At 42.1% G+C, this 20,678-nt stretch overlaps 1 protein-coding gene across 1 annotated transcript in view; it reads right to left on the bottom strand.

Moving 5' to 3' along the window:
- ACBD3 (acyl-CoA binding domain containing 3) overlaps positions 1 to 20,678 on the bottom strand; it is a gene marked incomplete at its 5' end in the record, with an annotated part of 34,198 nt that overhangs the window by 5,396 nt on the left and 8,124 nt on the right. Inside the window, 3 exon segments of the mRNA XM_006157250.3 lie at positions 4,030 to 4,314; positions 7,263 to 7,449; positions 18,447 to 18,621. Coding sequence (XP_006157312.2) covers positions 4,030 to 4,314; positions 7,263 to 7,449; positions 18,447 to 18,621 — 647 coding nt within the window.

The following is a 20,678-nucleotide window of genomic DNA, read 5'->3' as shown; positions in this document are numbered from 1 at the left end:
TCTTCTGGCAAAACTCATGTGAAAAAATAATAAATAAAGTAATTAAAAAAAAAAGTTATTTTATGGAACCAGTAGTGGTGTAATGGTTATGTTGCTAGACTCCCATGTAGTGGACTGCAATTCAAGTCCTGGATCTGGCGGCTTAAAACTCACACTGGGTGCGTGTGTATGCATGCCCCAAATTCCAAGAGCACAATGGAGGAAAAGGGCTTGTGGTATGGCTACCCTTGCTGAGGTGATTTCTTGCTTTGTCTTTTTGTCTCCACACCACTTGCCAGCCCCGCCTGTTTTTACTTTCAATACACAGGTTTTAATAAATTAGTTTTAGATGTAAAACATTTTATAAATAGGAATAGTAAAGTAAAGGTTATGTTGTCTTCCATTTAAGGGACATGTATTAGAGTTCTGATCAAAGATATCAAGGTTCCCACCTCAAGACAGGCACTGGAGGGACTAGCAGTTAGTGTAATGGCTATGTTGCTGGACTCCCACGTAGTTGACTGTGGTTCGAGTCCTGGACCCGGTGGCTTAAACTCATGCCGGGCGCGTGTGCGTGCGTGCCGATCCCGAGAGGAGAATGGAGAAGGGATTGTGGCATGGCCATCCCCCCTGGGGGGTGATTTCTCGCTTTCTGTCTCCCTGACTCTCTCTGTCTCTCTCTGGTGAGCGCATGCACCCTATAGCAAAAACCTCTCCAAAAAGGAAAGAAAAAAAAAAAAAGACAGGCACTGGACCCCAGTCATTTTTTAACCAGTGTATTTCAACAACCCCAAAACTACCATCACCTGAGGGCTCAGATGAGAAAGTAATCTTGTTCTGGAAGTTTTCTAGCAGGTAAGGAGAAACACATTACATCAACCAACTTTTAAACAGAAAATTAAATAGTTGTTTTTTTGGAGAGGATTTTGCTATAGAGCATGTGCTCTTGCCAGAAAGACAGAGAGACAGAGAGACAAAAAGCAAGAAATCACCCCCCAGGGGGATGGCTACGCTGCAATCCCTTCTCCTCCATTCTCCTCTTGGGAACGCATGCACACGCGCCCGACATGAGTTTAAGCCACTGGGTCCAGGACTCAAACTGCAGCTGGCTACATGGGAGTTCAGCGACATAGCCATTATGCTAACTGCTGGTCCCGAAAATTAAATAATTATAAGGTTATACATTTATGACTTACTTCCTAGACCCGTCTTTGAAAACACCCGATTTTGCCTGTGTATTTAACATGTCGCAGTGATACATCAGAAAGGCCCCACAGGGCTTTGTCCCTGGTCCTGATGTTGCTGAGGGGCACCTCAAGACAATGGTAGTGACACCTGACCAATCTGTTTGGGTCCTTCTCTTTCACTTCTTATTTATTTTAGAGAGATTTTTGCTACAGGCTGTGTACACTCGCCAGAGAGACAGAAAACAAGAAATCACCCCCCCCCACCTAGGTGGGATGGCCACACCACAATCCCTTCTCTTCCAGTCTCCTCTCAGGATCTTGGGCACACACGCACATGTGCCTGGCATGAGTTTCAAGCCACTGGGTCCAGAACTCGAACCACAGTTGTCCATGTGGGAGTCCAGAGATGTAAACATTTCTCCATCTACTGTACCCTCTCAACCCTTGTTTTTTTTTTTTCCCATTCTTTCTTCTTTATTTCTAGCTTAGTCAGTTATATTTATAAGCAATGCTTTAACTTGCTGATGGTACTCAAGAATAAAGATTACTAAAGACAAAATGCCACATAGGACAGGGCAGCTTCCAACGGACACTGGCCTATGGAACATGCTTTCCACATTTAGCAGCTCAAACCTAGACCAATGGTCCAATGAAAGACTTCAAATCTGTATCTGTAGTGATAGTCAATCTGCAAGATGTAATGGAATTTGAGATACTCTGGATGGTTCATGAAGATAATTCTATAGAATTAAAACCATCTTCAGAGGTGAAAAAGTGATTAGTATTATTTTCTGTAAAGCTGAATATTAAATTTAATTTCAAGAAAAGTTTATGGCACACCTGCTGTATGTGCTTCTATTCATGACTCTAGGGGCCTCAGAGTAAAGCATGGTATGGTACTATGACAGAATAATTGTATACCTTAAGAGCTGCTGGAATTTTAGGCTCCCTCCACACACCCCTAACAATTATCACTTTCAATTATCCTAATATAATCCATATGAAATAACATTACCAACCCTCTTCAAGAAAAAGCAGTCTACAGGAACCAGCAGTTAGCGTAATGGCTATGTCGCTGGATTCCCACGTAGTTGACTGAGGTTCGCGTCCCGGACCCGGTGGCTTAAAACTCACACTGGGCACGTGTGCGTGCGTGCCCAAGATCCTGAGAGGAGAATGGAGGAGAAGGGATTGCGGAGTGACCATCCCCCCCGGGGGGTGATTTCTCGTTTTCTGTCTCTATGTCTCTCTCTGTCTGGTGAGCGCACGCGCCCTATAGCAAAAACCTCTCAAAATAAATAAATAAATAAATAAAAATAAGTGAGCTGCAAGGTCAGTCTTAAGGAACTGAGATATGGTGCTTTTCTATTCTCGCCATCAGGCACTCCCTCCAAATCACTCTTATTCAAGCCAAGTAATTTAAGTGCTTAGTTGGTGTGTATTAAACCCCAAGTTCTAACTTTTCTGAGCAGCAAAATTAAGGTGACTATTTTCTCAATTAATGAGCAATATTTTTGTAACCTACTTCCTACACCTGTCTTTGAAAACACCAGATTTTGCCTGTGTATTTAAATAAAATCTAAAAACTACATTCTGGTAAAATAGGGCTTTTCACAAGGAAGAACATACAAATTTTCTAGGGGAGAGAAGGGATGTTCTGGGGAATTCCTGTATATGCCTGTAAGATTTAAGAATAATGACCAGGGACCAGCAGTTGGCGTAATGGCTATGTTTCTGGACTCCCATGTAGTCGACCATGGTTTGAGTCCTGAACCTGATGGCTTAAACTCACGCCGGGTGTGTGTGTGTGTGCATGCCCAAGATCCCCAAGAGGAGAATGAAAGAGAAGGAACTGCAGCATGGCCAACCTACCTGGGGGGTGATTTCTCGCTTTCTGTTTCTCTCTTTCTGGCATGCACACATGCCCTATAGCAAAAACCTCTCCAAAAGCTAATACCAAACATATAATTAAAAAAAAAATATTTGGACCAGGAGATAGTGTAATGCTTACATCACTGGACTCTCGATAGTTGACGGCAGTTTGAGTCTTGGACCCAGCAGCTTAAAACTCAGGCCGGGCACATGTGCATGTGTGCCCAAGATCCTGAGAGGAGAATGGAGAAGGGATTGTAGCATGGCCATCCCCCCATGGGGTGATTTCTCACTTTCTGTCTCTCTGTCTCTTTCTGGCGAGCATATATGCCCCATAGCAAACATTTCTAAAAAAAAAAAAAAAAAAATTTGTTAGAAGGTGCACGTGCTCATTGGAGAGAGAGGGAACGAAGAAAAGTGAAAGAAAAAGGAAAATGAGAAAGCACCCCCTGTGGGGGATGGTCATGGCGCAATCTCCTCTTCTCCACCTCTCCTTTAGGGATTCTGGGCACAAATGCACATACACCCAGTGTCTTTTAAGCTGCTGGGTCCAGGACTCAAAAGTGCACAGTTGGTTGTGTGGGATCCAGCCACTCTGACCACAACACCACTGGCTGGCCCCAGAAATAGAAATTCAAGTAAGTTCCAGGGTTGACAGAAATTCTTATCTGCTCCTTTAAAATTCTTCCAACTAATTTTACATATTTGATTTTTTAACACACAAGGCTATAAGTAAAACAGTATTTAAAAAGCAGTAAACAGTCAAATCACCAAAGAGATATTCCTAACGATCAGAAAAAATTATGTTCAGACCCTAACCTCCTCCATGAGGCTGGCTTCTCTCACACTGTTTTCAGCCCAATATTCCACTAATGAAGAGACTGTTCTCTGTCCATAAAGCATTAATCAGGAAGGATGGCTGGCATGTGAGAGCTAGGTACCATTTTCGCCAATAAAAAACACACAACTACAATATTGACCAGTGATCTACCTTCCTCCTCCTCCTCGTCGTCGCTGGACTCACTGACGTGCACGCTGACAGCAGTGTTCGGAGAGTCTGTCCATTCAAAATACACCCCAAACCCAATGTCATAATTGTCTGTAGCAAATTCCCAAAAGAGATATGATCCTTCTTCATGGGTAGGTACTCGAACAGTGACCACTTCTCCTCGGCCCACTGTTATCACGGAATCCGCATCCTGCCGAATCTTCTCTTTAAAGTCTTTGATCTGGGGTCGTGTCCACATGGATGGAGCTGCTATTACTGGAAGAGATTCTAAAGAGAACAGGAATTACAAAAGCTAAAGAGAAAAGGTCTTCACTCGTAGGCAGCAAAATCTGCATAGACGACCTGGTTTGCTGTACTAGGGGACAAAGTATAACATGGCCTAGCTTAGATCAAGGACTTGGAAGAATGTAACAACGATCCCATGGAACCTTCCCAGATGACTACATTTAACCATGACACACACTCAGAGGTCATCGCACTACTTAAAAGTAGCAAATGCCATCCACAATCGCAGAGAGAATTTTTTTTTCAACACTCGAATCACATATAGATTTAAGGGTGGTCTTGGAAGGGATGCCTCCTAACTGAAGCTAAGGAGACATTCTAGCAAGGAGAGATCTGGACCTAGGAGATGAACAAAGAAAATCAGACTTTCATTGTAGTCCACCTGCTGAAAACAAGCCTTTACCTCTGAGTATCCCAAAGTTCTAGGAGCTATTCTAAAGAAGCTCAAAGAAACACAAAAACTCAAGAAAGGATTGGAACTTCTACAGACTGAGAGAAAGAGCCATGTCTTGTTACTGAGTAGTATCTATGTGTACTACACCACTCAACAGGTTTTCCTAAATTAGTCTAAGAACATTTCTCTCATGTGAAGGTACAGTTGACTCATGGTTCCATACTTGTAGGTTAAATCAACTGCATATGAAAAGTGAACTATGCAGTCAGGCCCACGATGACTACAACTATTTGAAACATGTACAGATTTTTTCATTATTCTCTAAACAGTACAGTAAAACAGCTCTTCACATAACATTTAGATTGTGGATGTGTATAGGTTACATGCAAATACTATGTCATTTTATATAAAGGACTTGAGCACCTACAAATTTTGCTATCTGGGTTGGGATGTGGGGATCCTGAAACCAAACTGCAGATACTAAAGGACAGATGTACTAGTATACACTCCTGATTAAAAAAAAAAAAAAAAAAGTGGCAGGGGTCGACAGGTGGCATGGTGGTTAATGGCGCTGGACTCCCACATGGACAACCATAAGTCCTGGATCTGGTGGCCGGTTTTTGCTCTCTCTCTGTCCCTCTCTGGTCAAATTAAAATAAATAAATAAAATAATTCTTAAAAAAAAAAAAAAAAAAAAGGCAGGGGAGGAGGAGAGGAGAGTAAACCAAAGGATTTCAAGGTCTTTTCTGAAACTACTTTGTTATTTGTTCTAAAAAGACAAGCAAAATCCAGGGGCCAGTAGGTGGCATGGTGGTTAAGGGAACTGGATTACCACATGGCTGATGGCAGGTGAAGTCCTGGATCTGGCAGCTTGCTTTCTCACTCTGTCCCTCGCTGGTCAAATTAAAATAAAAATAAAGTTGGGACCAGCAGTTAGTGTAATGCCTATGTTGCTGGACTCCCATGTAGTCGACTGTGGTTCGCGTTCCGGACCCGGTGGCTTAAAACTCATACCGGGCGCATGTGCGTGCGTGCCCAAGATCCCAAGAGGAGAACGGAGGAGAAGGGACTGTGGTGTGGCCATCCTCCCTGGGGGGTGATTTCTCACTTTCTGTCTCTCTGTCTCTGTCTGTCTGGCGAGCACACGCGCCCTATAGCAAAGACCTCAAAAAAAAAAAAAAAAAGTTTAGTGTAATAATTATTTTTTTAAAAAAAGACAAGGAAAATCTGAAACGAAATTTTGTATGAACCAGATCATCATCCCTGACCACTGTCGGTGAAATGCTGTCTTACTTAGTATCCTCCTATTCTTCCTACGGATTTTTCAGCTCAGTCATCCCTTAGGAAAGCCTCTAGTGACCTGACCAGGGCACAACCCCCCTTATTACATGCTCTCAAACTCATGTCTCTTTTTCTCCATCAAAGTATGGCTACAATTTTCATATCATGTGTGTGATTTTGCCTTACCACTGTACACTTGCAGCAGAAACCCTTCAATTAGTTGCTAAATATATGATCAAGCTGCTCACGAACAGCTAGTAGTTTTAAAACTGTTACCTTCTAGGCAATATGGTACTTTAGTCTCAAATTTTATATGGTAGCCAGTGTCCATGATAGCCCCTAGTAATCTTCACCTCCAGGTAGTCATCATTTGTGAGGTCACCACCCACAATTTATCAAGGTTGGCATATGTGACCAATAGAATACATAGGTGCTGATACATTACTTTCAAAGTCAAAGCATAAAAGACACTGTCGCTTCTATTTTAAAATTTTTAAAGAATTATTTATTAAATTTGATGTATTCATTCATTCATTTTAATTTGTCCAGAGAGAGACACAGAGAGAAAGTGAGCAAGGAAGCCACCAGGTCCAGGACTTGAACCATGGTCACCATGTGGGAGTGTCCAGCACCTTAACCACCACGACACCTGCTGGTCCCAAGACACTGTCACTTCTTTATTCTCTCGGATCATGTGCTCTGGGGAAGCCAGCCACTGTTTGTTGAAGACACACAAGCAATCCTATAGGGAAGATGCATAGGGCAAGAAACTGAAATCTCCTGCAAATAGCCAGCACCAATTTCCCAGCCAGGTTAGCATTTTAGAAGCAACTTCTGTAGTCCTAGTCACGCCTTCACATGATGGGAGCCCTAGCCAACACCCAGACTACAATGTAACCAGGACCCCAAGACAAACTATCCAGCTAAACCATTCATAAATTTCCCAGCCACAAAAACCATGTGAAGATGTTATTGTAAGCAGTTATATTTGGGTGTAATTTGTTACAAAGCAAAAATCAGCCAATCCATCTAAAGACAAAACAAAAGGTTAAGTTTTGTTTTAAAAGTTTCTAAAAGACTGATGATTTGTTCTTTAACACTATTCTATAGGTCATTAGAAACATCAGATTCAGACTAAAAATAATGAAAAAGTGTTCAACAGTCACAAATACCTAATTGCTCTCAAACCTGACCTTTGCTTTTCATAGTTTCTGAATGATGACATCGGGCTGGATGAACATATGCCAGACTGTACCTTTTGGTCCATTCTCCAGGGCTTCTTCTGCGGCTTCTGGTTCAAGTTCTTTTTCCGAGTTGTCAGTGTGGGTTTTGGCCTGTCCATTAACTGACATCATATCACTTGTTACAGTTGAATTCACTTTTGATGATGTAGGCAAAGAAGCACCAGCCACTGCTACTTCCTGTTGTTTCTGCAATGCTGCCTATGAGTTGAGAGAAAGTGAAGATTCCTTGTCAGCCTTCCTTGTCAGGAAGGCTAATGAATGGGATATTTACCCTGGAGAGCATTCTGACCTCATGCTTTTGCCCTCTTAAAGCACTCTGCTTGAACTTAATTACTAATACATTTTTATGAGTTTTTAATCTTATCTATAACAAATATTAGTAGCAGGATATCAAACTAAAATAATAGAAACTGGCCCAGCTATGGTGGTCGACATGGTAGGGCACTGCCCTGGAAGGCTGGGTGTCATATGGTGAACTGGAGTTCGGATCCCATCTTGACTTCATCATATTGAGTGTGGATATATGTGCCCCCATGATCCTGGCTGGCTGGAAAAACCGAGGAAGATCATGGTGAAATAAGATCTTGCCGAGCATGCATGCAACTCACTCTCTCATCAAAGAGATAAACTAAAAAAAATAAACAAACAAAAAAAAAAACAAAGACAACCATAAATGGCTGGCCTAATAACCTAGGAGTTAAGAGACAGATCTCAAATGGCCAACTGTAGTTCAAACCCTAGCTTGGTGGCTGTAAAAGTATGCCAGGCTGGCAGGTGGCGTGCTGGCTGTGGCACAAGACTCCCACATGGCCAACTGCAGTCTGAGTCCTCGACCTGGTGACTTTCTCACTTTCTCTGTCTCAGTCTCTCTTTGATCAAATAAAATATAATAATAAATAAAATAAAAATAATTCTCGGGCGCGTGTGCGTGCGTGCCCAAGATCCCGAGAGGAGAATGGAGGAGAAGGGATTGCGGCGTGACCATCCCCCCTGGGGGGTGATTTCTCACTTTCTGTCTCTATGTCTCTCTCTGTCTGTCTGGCGAGCGCACGCGCCCTACAGTGAAAATCTCTCAAAAAAAAGAAAATAAAATAAAAATAAAAAATAAAATATAAATAATTCTTAAAAAAAAAAAAAATTGCCAGGCAGGGGACAGCAGGTGGTATAGTGGTTAAGACACTGGACTTCCACATGGTCGACCATGGTTTGAGTGCCAGACCTGGTTGCTTGCTTTCTCACTTTTCCTCTCCTTCTCTGTCTCTCTCTCTCTGGTGAACGTATACACCCTAGAACCCAAAACAAAACAAGACGGCAAAACCAAACAACATCTCTTTCACTCTTTCAAGTAAGGGGCCTACTTGCTCTCTCAACCTGGAGAGACTAAAATGCCAACTAATTGCTGCAGATCACTGATTTCTGGTTTAAAATCTGGAAACAACAATATATATATATATATGTGTGTGTGTGTGTGGACAAAAATTTTTAAGGGAGGGTCACCTTTCTATGATCTGAGAATCACTAGAAAAACAAGGAAATATTAAAGTAGGTAGGAATAATCAATAAAAGAGGCCAGCAGGTGTCATAGTGGTTAAGGTCCTGGACATGCACATGGATGAACACAGTTCAAGTCCTGGACCTGGGAGCCTGAAAATATGTATGCCCAAAATCCCAGGAAAGGAACAGAGGAGAAAAGATTCTGGTGTGGCCATCCCCTCAGAAGGTAATTTCTCACTTTTCTCCTCACTGTCTCTCCCTGGCAAGCACGTGTACACACGTTATGGCAAAAATCTTTAAAAAAAAAAAAAATTACTGGGGCCAGCAGTTGGCATGGTGGTTAAATGTACTAGACTCCCACATGGCTGACTGTGGTTTGAGTCCCAGACCTGGTGGCTTGCTTTCTCATTTTCTCTCTCTCTCTCTCTCTCAATCTGTCCCTCTCTGATCAAATTTAAATTAACTAATTAAATAAATACATAAGATAAAAATAATTCTTTAAATAAAATAAAATAATCAATTCAAAATAAAACTATCAAAAGGCAACAATTAAAATACAGCAACATATGTCCTTAAAATTAAGAGGGCCCATACCATAGTGCTTTGTGCTTAACCACTAAACGGCCAAGCATGGTTCAAATTCCAGCCCTAGTGGCTTGAAAAACCATACCAAGCACATGAGCATGTGTGCCCCAAATCCTGACAGAATGGAGAAAGGTTGGCCATGCCCAATTGGGGGAATGCCCCCTCCTCCCATTTGGTGAGCACATGCCTCTGGCCATTAAAAAGAAAAACAACCAAAAATTAAACAGGGGGCCAGCAGGTGGCCTGGTGGTTAAGGCTCTGGATACTCGCACATGGCAGACCAGGGTTCAAGTCCCAGATCTGATAGCTTGCTTTTTCACCCTCTCTCTCTCTCTCTCTCTCTCTCTCTGTGTGTGTCTCACTCTCTGGTGAAATTAAAAATAAATGAATGAATAAAGTTAAATAAATAATTCTTAAAAAAAAAAAAACTGAACAGAAGGAAAAACTTGATAAAATTATAATTAGAAACTTGACAGAAAAAATTCACAAAGGCAGAAGCTGTGAATGATAAAATCAGATATGGGCCTCCACAGTAACCAGCAAATCAAATATGAACAGTAATTCTAATATGGACAAAAATAACCAATAAATTGAATGTTTACAGAGAAATTATGATCTCAGTGAAACTGAAAACTGCGAGTGCACGCACCCTATAGCAAAAACCTCTCCAAAAAAAACAAACAAATAAAACAAAACCCCTGCTAATCACATTGTAAAACATACTGACCGAAGGGTCCACTGGTGGTGTGGTGGTTAAGGGCACTGGATTCCCACATGGCTGACCACAGTTTGAGTCCCAGACCTGGCAGCTCGTCTTCTCGCTCTCCCTTTCTCTTTCTGTCTGTCTCTTGTCAAATTAAAAAATTAATAACAAATGGAATTAAATAATTCTTTTTAAAAAACACACTGACCTAAGAATTAAAAGAAAACCATACCAAAAAATATAAAAGGCACCAAAAAAAAAAAAAAAAAAAAAAAGCCAAGAATTAAGTATGTTTTATGAATCTGAAATTGAGGTCAAAATATTTTCTTGGGGCCAGCAGGTGGCACGGAATATGGACAAAAATAATCAATAAACTGAATGTTTACAGAGAAACTATGATCTCTGTGAAATTGGAAACTATTAGTCACATTGTAAAACAAACTGACCTAAGGGGCCAGCAGAGCAGATGGCATGGTGGTTAAGAGCACTGGATTCCCACATGACAGACCATGGTTCAAGTCCTGGACCTGGCAGCTTCGTTTCTCGCTTTCCCTTTCTCTGTCTCTCTCTCTCATCAAATTAAAAAATAATAATAGCAAATAGAACTAAATATATAAATAATTCTTTTTTTTTTCCTTTGGAGAGGTTTTCGCTACAGGGTGCGTGCGCTCGCCAGACAGAGAGAGAGAGACAGAGAGACAGAAAGCGAGAAATCACCCCCCAGGGGGGTATGCCCACACCACAATCCCTTCTCCTCCATTCTCCTCTCGGGATCTTGGGGACACACGCACACGCACCTGGCGTGAGTTTAAGCCACCGGGTCCGGGACTCGAACCACAGTCAACTACGTGGGAGTCCAGCGACATAGCCATTATGCCAACTGCTGGTCCCAATAATTAATTTTAAAAAAAAAAAAAACAATAACCAACCTAAGAATTAAAAGGCTTAAAAAAAAAATAAAGCAAAGAATTAAAAAAAAATAGTTAAATAGGTTTTATGAATTGGAATTGGAGGTCAAAATATTTTCTTGGGGCCAGCAAGTGGTGTGGTGGTTAAAGGTGCTGGATTCTCACATGGCCAACTACAGTTCAAGTCCTGGACCTGTCAGCTTATTTTCTTGCTTTCCCTTTCTCTTTCTCTATGTCTCTGGTCAAATTAAAAACTAATGATAATAGGCCCAGCAAGTGGCATGGTGATTAAAGGTGCTGGAATCCAACATGGCCAACCACAGTTCAAGTCCCAGACCTGACAGCTTGCTTTCTCACTTTCCCTCTCTCTTTCTCTGGGCGGGGGGGGGGGGGGGGGGGCACGATGCAATCCCTTCTTCTCCATTCCCCTCTCAGGATCTTGGGCACGCACGCACGCGCACCTGATGTGAGTTTAAGCCACTGGGCCCAGCACTCGAACCACGGTCAACTACATGGGAGTCCAGCGACATAGCCATTACACCAACTGCTGGTCCCTGAATAAATTCTTAAAAAAAACTTTTCTCAGTGAACATTTGCCACTGTTTACATAATTATATCATTAAAATATGTATTCATAAATACGAAATAAAAATGTCTTCAGAGTCAAATGGAAGAACAAAAATGTCTGAAACCCCAAGAATATTGTTTTGTAGCATTCCCCTTCTAAATCAAAATGAGTAGATACTGGGGCCAGCAGGTGGAATAGTGGTTAAGAGTGCTGGACTCTCATATGGCCAACCACGGGTCAAGTCCAAGTCCCAGACCTGGTGGCTTCTCTTCTCTCTCTGTGTCCCTCTCTGATCAAATTAAAGGTAAATAAAATAAATAAATAAATATAGTTAAATACATAATTCTTTAAAAAACAAAACAAAAACAAAATGGGTAGATATTAATACTACTTAAAATATTGGGATGTTGGAAAAAGTTTTTTTTTTTTTTTTTGAGAGGTTTTCACCAGACAGAGAGACATAGAGACAGAAAGCGAGAAATCACCCCCCAGGGGGGATGGTCACACCGCAATCCTTTCTCCTCCATTCTCCTCTCGGGATCTTGGGCACGCACGCACACGTGCCCAGGGTGAGTTTTAAGCCACTGGGTCTGGGACGTGAACCACGGTCGACTATGTGGGAGTCCAGCAATATAGCCGTTATGCTAACTGCTGGTTCCCTTTTTCTGTGTTTTTCTATGCAAAAATGCATCATAACTTTTTCAATAATCCAATATCTAAGTATTTATGATATCTTCTAGTATCTATTTATGTAACTTTTGGGAAAACTTTAAATTGAATTATAATATACACACAAAGAAGTGCTTATATGATGGACAGCTTGGTCAATTTTCATAAATCAAACATACCTATGTAAATCAACACCAAGATCAAGACTTATCTGCATGCCAGAATAGTTCTTGGAACCCTTTCCAGCTGCCTTCCCCAAAGGGTAACAACTGTTTTTACAACACTATAGGTTTGCTTTGCCTGCCCTTGAGCTTTACATAAACATATTATATAGTACAAGTCCTTTTTCCACACTTGGCTTCCTTCACTCAACATTACTGCTATAAGATTAATATGTAAGGTCACATGTAATTCTGCATTGTTACTTGCAATGCTGTAGTATATTCCATTGTGAAAATACAAAATTTATTTATCTGTTCTACTTACTCACTTTTTAAATTTGTCAGAGGGTACTTGCCCTTATCAGAGAGAGAAAGACAGACAGTGAAGGGGAAGGAGGAAGCCCCCCATCCCATGAAATGAAGTCATACCATAATCCATTCTCCTCAGTTTTTCCAACCTGTTGAGACTTTGGAGACACAGACACACACACACACACACACACACACACACACACACACACACTTAACCACTAGGCCACAGTGTCAGCCCTGCATTCTACTGATGATTAGCACCTGGGCATGTAAATGACTTTTAAGAAATGAAACTACTAGGTCACAAGTAAGTGTATGTCACTACAGCTGAAACATACACACACACACACACACACACATTACTTTAAAAAGCCTTTATAATTCTATGGTTTAGAGGTGGTGACGTGTTTCAGCTATCTGTACACACACTTCATTTAATGTATCCTTTACAAACCAATTATTTAAACAGCGACACCTCTTTCTGTTGCTGTACAGGCTAAGACACACTTAGGACTTTTTAAATGCCTTCTCTTCCATGGCCTAGATTCTCAGTAATTTCCACATTAGTTTTCTAGAAAGAGTACCAGCTTCCAGAAAAAGTGCACACAGGGGACCACAGTTGGCGTAGTGGCTATGTTGCTGGACTCCCATGTAGTTGACCGCGGTTCGAGTCCTGGACCCAGTGGATTAAACTCAAGCCGGGCACATGTGTGTGTGCCGAAGATCCCGAGAGGAGAATGGAGGAGAAGGGACAATGGCTATGCCGCAGTGGGGGGTGATTTCTCACTTTCTGTCTTTGTCTTTCTGGTGAGCGCACATGCCCTATAGCAAAAACTTCTCAAAAAAAAAAAAAAAGAAAGAAAGAAAAAGTGCACACAACCAAAACAAGTCAGCACACTCAGAACATTCACTGTAGACATGAAAGCAATAGGAGGTGATATTTTGATTTTGTTGCTATCAGTAGCCCCAACTCAAATGGTCCCCCCTCTACTAAGACTTTCTTTCTTTCTTTTTTTTTTTTTATAAAACATTTATTTTAAATTTTATTTATTATCATTATTCTTCAATTTTGCAGAGAGACAGACAGAGAGAAGAGTGAGAAAGCAAGCTGCCAGGTCCGGGTTCGAATCGTGGTCGGCCATGTGGGAGTCCAGTGCCTCAACCACCAAGCCACCTGCCAGCCCCACTAAGCCTTTCTTGAAGCCCTAGCAGAATGAACAGCTCCCTTTCTCTAGACTGCCACTGCCCACGAATGTGCATTTATCACATACAATAGGTTGCAATGATATATTTACATACTTTTAAAGCACAGAATGAAATAGGAACAATTTAGGAAACATCTGATCAAGTAACTACCCCCTAATTTTGTTGAGTTTTTATATAAAAATTAGTATAACCAGCCTGGTCTTGTTGCTTGGTGGTTAAGGGAGCCAGACCCACATTGTTGACTGCAGTTTGAATCCTAGCCCTGATGTCTTACAAAACATGCTGGGTACATGTGTGTGCATGCCCCAAGTCCAGAGAGAATGAAGAAATGGAGAAGGAATTGTAATGTGATCACGCTCCACTTGGAGGGGTATTTTCTCCCCTTTTCTTTCTCTGGCACGCATGCCCCTATGGTAATTTAAAAAATATTAATATTTCTATAGGACAGAGACCCTTCTGTCTCTTCCCCAGTCCTTTTAATGATCTCTTCTCAGAGGCAATCAATCAATTTGATAAACTGTCTTTGACCCTTCTAATCTCAATTATGGCCTTTTAAATTTCTTATAAAAGAATCCTAGGGTCAGCGCACAGTACGTAAAGTGACTGGATCCTAAACATAAACACTGCAGTTAGAGTCCTGGACCTGGTGACTTGAAAAACACACTGGGTGTGGGTGCTTGCATGCCCCAAATCTCAGAAATAGAAGACAAGGAATTACAGCATGACTATTTCCCATGAGAGGTGCTTTCTCACTTTTTGTCTCTCTGTCTCTCTCTAGCACATGCCTATATTTGCTAGCAAATTAAACCAAAAGAACGAAAGAGGAAAATAAAAGAATCTTGTGGGAACCAGCAGTTAGCATAATGGCTATGTCGCTGGACTCCCACGTAATCGACCACGGTTCACATCCCGGACTCGGTGGCTTAAAACTCACGCCAGGTGTGTGTGCGTGCATGCCCAAGATCCCGAGAGGAGAATGGAAGAGAACGGATTGCGGCGTGACCATCCCCCTGGGGGGTGATTTCTCGCTTTCTGTATCTATGTCTCTGGCTGTCTGTCTGGGGGGCGCACACGTCCTATAGTGAAAACCTCTAAAAAACAAAACAAAACAAACAAACAAAAAGAATCTTGTTTTCTGCCTATCTGACTTTCTTCTCATTAAGTTTTGTACCTATAAACAGGACTATGTGTGAGCTAGTCTATTAAAATTAGCTAGTCCATGGGACCAGCAGATGGTGTAATGGCTACATCGCTGGACTCTCATATAGTCTACCGCAGTTCAAGTCCCAGACCCGGTAGCTTAAACTCATGCCGGGTGCGAGTGCATGCGTGCCCAAGATCCTGAGAGGAGAATGGAGAAGGGGTTGCGGCATGGCCATCCCCCTTGGGGGTGATTTCTTACTTTCTGTCTCTCTTTCTGGCAAATGCATGCGCCCTATTGTAAAAACTTCTCAAAACAAAACAAAACAAAACAAAACAAAACAAAACAAAACAAAACTAGCTAGTCAATTAAAACTATCTATCTCAGGCCAGGGGCTGGCAGGTGGCATGGTGGTAAACGGTGCTGGACTCCCACATGACCGACCGCAGTTTGAGTCCCGAACCTGGCAGCTAGCTTGCTTTCTCAGTCCCCTCCACCCTACTCTGTCACTCTCTTGGTCAAATGAAAATAAATAAATAAAATAAACTTAAATATTTCTTAAAAAAAACAAAAAACAAAAAACAACAAAACACTTAGGCCAGCTTGTGGCCTAGTGGTTAGTTAGCCTGGTAGTTAAGATGGTACTAGACCTGGTGGCTTATACAACATGCCAGGTTGGGGCCAACTAGTAGTGTGGTTGTTAAGGCACTAGACTTCCACATGGCCGACCTCAAGTCCTGAACCCAGTAGTCTGAAAATCACGCTGGGCTAGACCACCAGGTGGCATGGCGTTAGGTCGCAGGTCACGTAGTTGACCACTATTTGACTCCTGGATCCAGCAGCTTAAAACACGCTGGGCACGTTTGCATGTGTGCCCAAGATTTCAAGAGAAGAATGGAGAAGAGCCTGCAGCATGGCCATCTGCCCTGGGGAATGATTTCGCACTTTCTGTCCCTCTGTTTCTCTCTCTCTGATGAGCACACGCACCCTAATAGCAAAAATTTCTCTCAAAAAATAAAAAAAAGAAAAAGAAAAACGAAAACTATACTGGGCACACATGTGGGTGTGTGCCCAAAACTCTGAGAACAGAGAAGGCATTGCAGCATGGCTATGCTGTTAGGGGTGATTTCTTGCTTTCCCTCCGTGTCTCTCTCTCTCTCTCTTTCTCCAGCAAGTACACATGCCCTGTGGCAAAAACAAAGAAACAAAACAAACAAAAACACCCATGACAGGGATGTGTTTATGTATGGCCAAAATCCCAGAAGGAGGGAGACAGAATAGGGATTGTGGTGAGATGTGACCATGCTCCACGAGGGGCAGTGTGTATGCCCTGCTGCCATGCCTCTCTGGAGAGTACACATGCCCTCTGGCAAATTAAAAACACAAAACAAACCTCATTGTTATGAAGGAAGCAGAAAAGGAAAATGATATGCTAAAGTAAAACAGGCTTGGGCCAACCAATGGTGTGGTGGTTAAGACAGCTTGATCCCACATGGCTGACCAGGGTTCAAGTCCTGAATCTGGTGGCTTGCTTTCTCACTTCCCCTCTCTCTCACTCTCACCCTCTGTCTCTCTCTGGTCACATTAAAAATAAATGAATGAATAAAATAAAATAAAATAAAAAGACAGCTTGATCCCACATGGCTAACAGTGTAGCTCAAATCTCACACCCTGTAGCTTGAAAAACATGCTGGGCACATGTTCATGCAGGCCCAAAATCCCAAGAGAAGAAATGAAGGCGAAGGGATCGCACCCATCCTCTCTGTGGGGTGTGTTCTCACATTCTCTATCTCTGTGAGTACTAGTACCCTAGAGCAAATTGAAAGGAAGGGAGGAAAAAAGAGGATACAGAGGATAGAGAAGAAATCCCTCAAAAATACCATTTACAGGTCAGCAGGTGACGTAGTGATTAAGGCACTGGACTCCCACATGGCCAACCGGGGTTCAAGTCCCAAATTCAGCAGCTTGAAACTCATGCCAGGCACGTGTGTAAGCGTGCCTAAGATCCTAAGAGGAGAATGGAGAAGAGACTGCAGCAAGGCCATCCCCACAGTGGAGTGATTTCTTGTTTTCTGTCTCTCTGTCTCTCTCTCTCTCTGGCAAGTGCATGTAACCTATAGCAAAAGTCTTTAAAAAAAAAAAAATCCCAATTACCTTGAACAAATTCTGGTTTAGCAACCTTTTCTTTTCCTCCCATGGATTACACAAAACCTGTGATGCTTTTTAACCTCTCGCCAATGCCAAAGACTTGTGGCAGGGGAAAGGTATTTTAGAGAAGCATATATATATTCAACAAATTTAAAGAGCTTGGCAAAAACAAAGACTACTTGATGTAATTCATAATGCTGAGTAATTATAATGTAACACTTTCTTTACCGAGATTTTCTGACATGTGGTTAACTGCTTTATAAGTCAAAATTAAATAAATTTGGCTAGGCTAAGTTTCAGGATGCATTCTTTTTTTAAAAATTATTTTACTTAACTTTTTATTTATTATTATTATTATCATTATTATTTTCCAATTTGATCAGAGAGAGACAGAGAGAGAGAGAGGAAGTGAGAAAGCAAGCCACCAGGTCTGAGACTTGAACTGTGGTCGGCCATGTGGGAGTCCAGCGCCTTTAACCACCATGCCATTTGCCAGCCCCAGTTTCAGGATGCATTCTATGTCTTCCACAAGATAAAAAATAAAATGAATGTAAAATCAGTATCTTCCATATGTACAAAACACTTTCACAGATTAACTATTTTCTCATTTTATTCCTCTGATAATCCTGTGAGGTTAACAGAACAGGTGTTTTGATTTTATGTCCTATTCTTACAGACTGGGAGAAAAGACAGAAAAATTAAAGAGAAGTAACTTCTCTGAGATCATGGCAAAGCTAGGATAAATCCAAGTGGTCTCAGGCCCTGGTCCCATGTTCTTTCCCCAAAAGCACCTTCTCCTATACTTAGGGGTAGGGAGCTGGAGGAGAAACACCAGTGTGTTATTGTGAGCCCTATCCTGCTATGGTGCCTACCACAAAAGTCAACAGGGACCTGATTGAGCTGCAGAACTGGCCTGTGGCACTGGAAGCTATCTGGGCCTCTGAAACTGTACTGCCTACAAAAACCTCTTGAACTAAGGCTATTTAGTCAGGCTCTCATGGTTCCAGAAGCACCTTAAGGGTCTATATCAGACTCATTGTAATGACACTCAGCCCATACAACTCCCAAATACCCTTACAGCATAACAGTAGTTGTATCATTTGTTGCTTCAGTATCAGGTTGTTCTTCTCACAACTGCCAGTGTAATGCTAAAGTCTGCCTGAAAGAAAACCTGAAAGTTACTTTATACTCTGTTGGTTAAGTAATGTAAACTTCATTGGCAACTGTTAAAAAAAGAACTTGAATTCCAATGAAACTAGAAGCCTTCTCTGAGGCTCAACTCTGGGGGTGTCTGTCATACCTGTTGCTGTGCAAGCTGGACTTGATACAACTGCTGCATGTACTGCTGATAGTGCTGCTCCTGCAACTGACGGATGAGAATCTGCTGCTGCTCGTAGTTCCCTGGATACTGCTGGGCTGCATACTGCTGGAACTGCACGGCAGTCTGAGAGTTTAAAGCTGCCATAATCTGCTGCCTAAAAACATTAAAAACATATACTAGTCTGACTACAAGAGTGTTCATGACAAAATAAAATACCCTTATGATTTATTTTTATAGTTTGTAACCCATAAAAACAACTAATTAGTATTGTGTATCAATCAACATGTGGCCTCTAATTTGTTACTAATGTTTTTCACAGAAAATCTAGGATAGAGAATAAAGTCACCACCACTGACCATCACCATGAGCACTAACGTTTACTGTGTCCTTACTATGTGCCGTGCACTGTGTTCAAGGCACTTACATGTATTAACCCACACAGTCCTCACAACAACTCAATGAGATTCGCAGGATCCAATAACTTGCCTAAGATTATACTTCTAGGAGATGCCAGTGTCAGGATTCAAATCTAGGCAGTCTGGCTCCAGGGACTATACTAATTAACCACGAGATGTTGTAATCTATGGCATGAGATGAGGTGTTAAACTATTGGCTACCTAAATAAATGAAAAACAGAAAGAGGCAGATGACTAGCTAAAAGGTGTTATGGGTGGTCATGGTAAGTATAAAGAAAGCAAATAATATTGAAAATTTGCCTTAAAGAGGAAACACTGAAAATAGTACCTGAGCATGTTTGTTTGGAGAGGTTGTTTTTTTTTTTTTTTGCTATAGGGCTCCTACACTCACCAGAAAGACAGAGCAGAGAGACAGAAAGTGAGAAATCACCTCCCAGGGGTGATGGCCACGCAATCCCTTCTCCTCTATTCTCTTCTTGGGATCTTGGGCACATACACACACCTGGTGTGAGTTTAAGCCACTGGATCCGGGACTAGAACCGCAGTCCACTACATGGGAGTCTAGCGACACGGCCATTATGCCAACTGCTGGTCCCAAGCATGTCTGTTTTAAAGATACTAATTTCTGGGCTCACATGGATACAGAGGAGAACAAGAAGAGATTTATGAAGAGCCACTCTGCTAAAGATTCTGCCTTCTGGCCACGTAGCCTCCGCAGAAGATAGCCCCTGAACTTCAGACTTCTTAACTGTGACCTAAATAAACTTCTCTTTAAAAAACTAGTATCTGTAAACGACAACAAGTCTCCTTTATTTTCTTTCATAGAAGAATCACGTTTCTTCAGTTATGTGACCAACTTAACAAAGATTTCAAAGTCATCTACTAATAATGAAGTATAATGTAACAAACTCTTGAATACGCAGGTCCACCTAGGGCACCCCACCCACCCTTAAAAAAACCCCAGCAGCATTCAGTCTCTCTCCAGTGTAGAATGAGGTCCTGGATTAGTCTGAGGCCAATGCTAACACATTTTCTGAGGAACTACGCAGAAAGAATGAGGAAATCTCAAAGGACCTTCATGTCCTCTGGTTTAACCAGTATACTTTGCCATTCCTACAATCCTAGGTCTTCTTTCCATAATGTTTAGTGCATGCTAATCACTTCCACCTTTCACCCACAGCTCTCTCTTAAAGATCAGTCCCTTCTGGGGACCAGCAGTTGACATAATGGCTACATCTCTGGACTCCCATGTAGTCGTCTGTGGTTCAAGCCCTGGACCTGGTGGCTTAAACTCATGCCGGGCACATTTGCGTGCATGCCCAAGATCCTGAGAGGAGAATGGAGGAGAAGGGATTGTGGTGTGGCCATCCCCTCTGGGAGGTGATTTCTCGCTTTCTGTCTCTCTGTTTCTGTCTGTCTTGAGAGCGCACGCGCCCTATAGCAAAAACCTCCTCAAAAAAAAAAAAAAAGGTCAGTTCCTTCTGGGACCAGCAGATGACGTAATGGCTATGTCAACTCCCACGTAGTCGACCACGGTTTGAGCCCTGGACCTGGCGACTTAAAGATCAGTCCCTTTTGAGACAGCTGCTGTCACAGCCCTCATTGAGTAATACTTTCAGGCCAGCCACAGTGGCGCAGTGATAACATGCTGCTTGCTCTACAATGTGCTAGGCCCACATGGAGGACCCGGGTTCAGTTTCTGATTCAACCTGTACGTACTAAGTATGCACGTGAGCATGCCTGTGGTCTCGCCAGGATGGGAAGATGGGGGGAGGGGGTGGGGTGGGGTAGGGAA

The sequence above is a fragment of the Tupaia chinensis genome, unplaced genomic scaffold (genome assembly GCF_000334495.1).
Source record: "Tupaia chinensis unplaced genomic scaffold, TupChi_1.0 Scaffold000532_1, whole genome shotgun sequence".
NCBI classification, from domain to species: Eukaryota; Metazoa; Chordata; class Mammalia; order Scandentia; family Tupaiidae; genus Tupaia; species Tupaia belangeri.
Note: the sequence above shows the minus strand (reverse complement) of the source record. Positions and strands in the feature narration are given on the sequence as shown.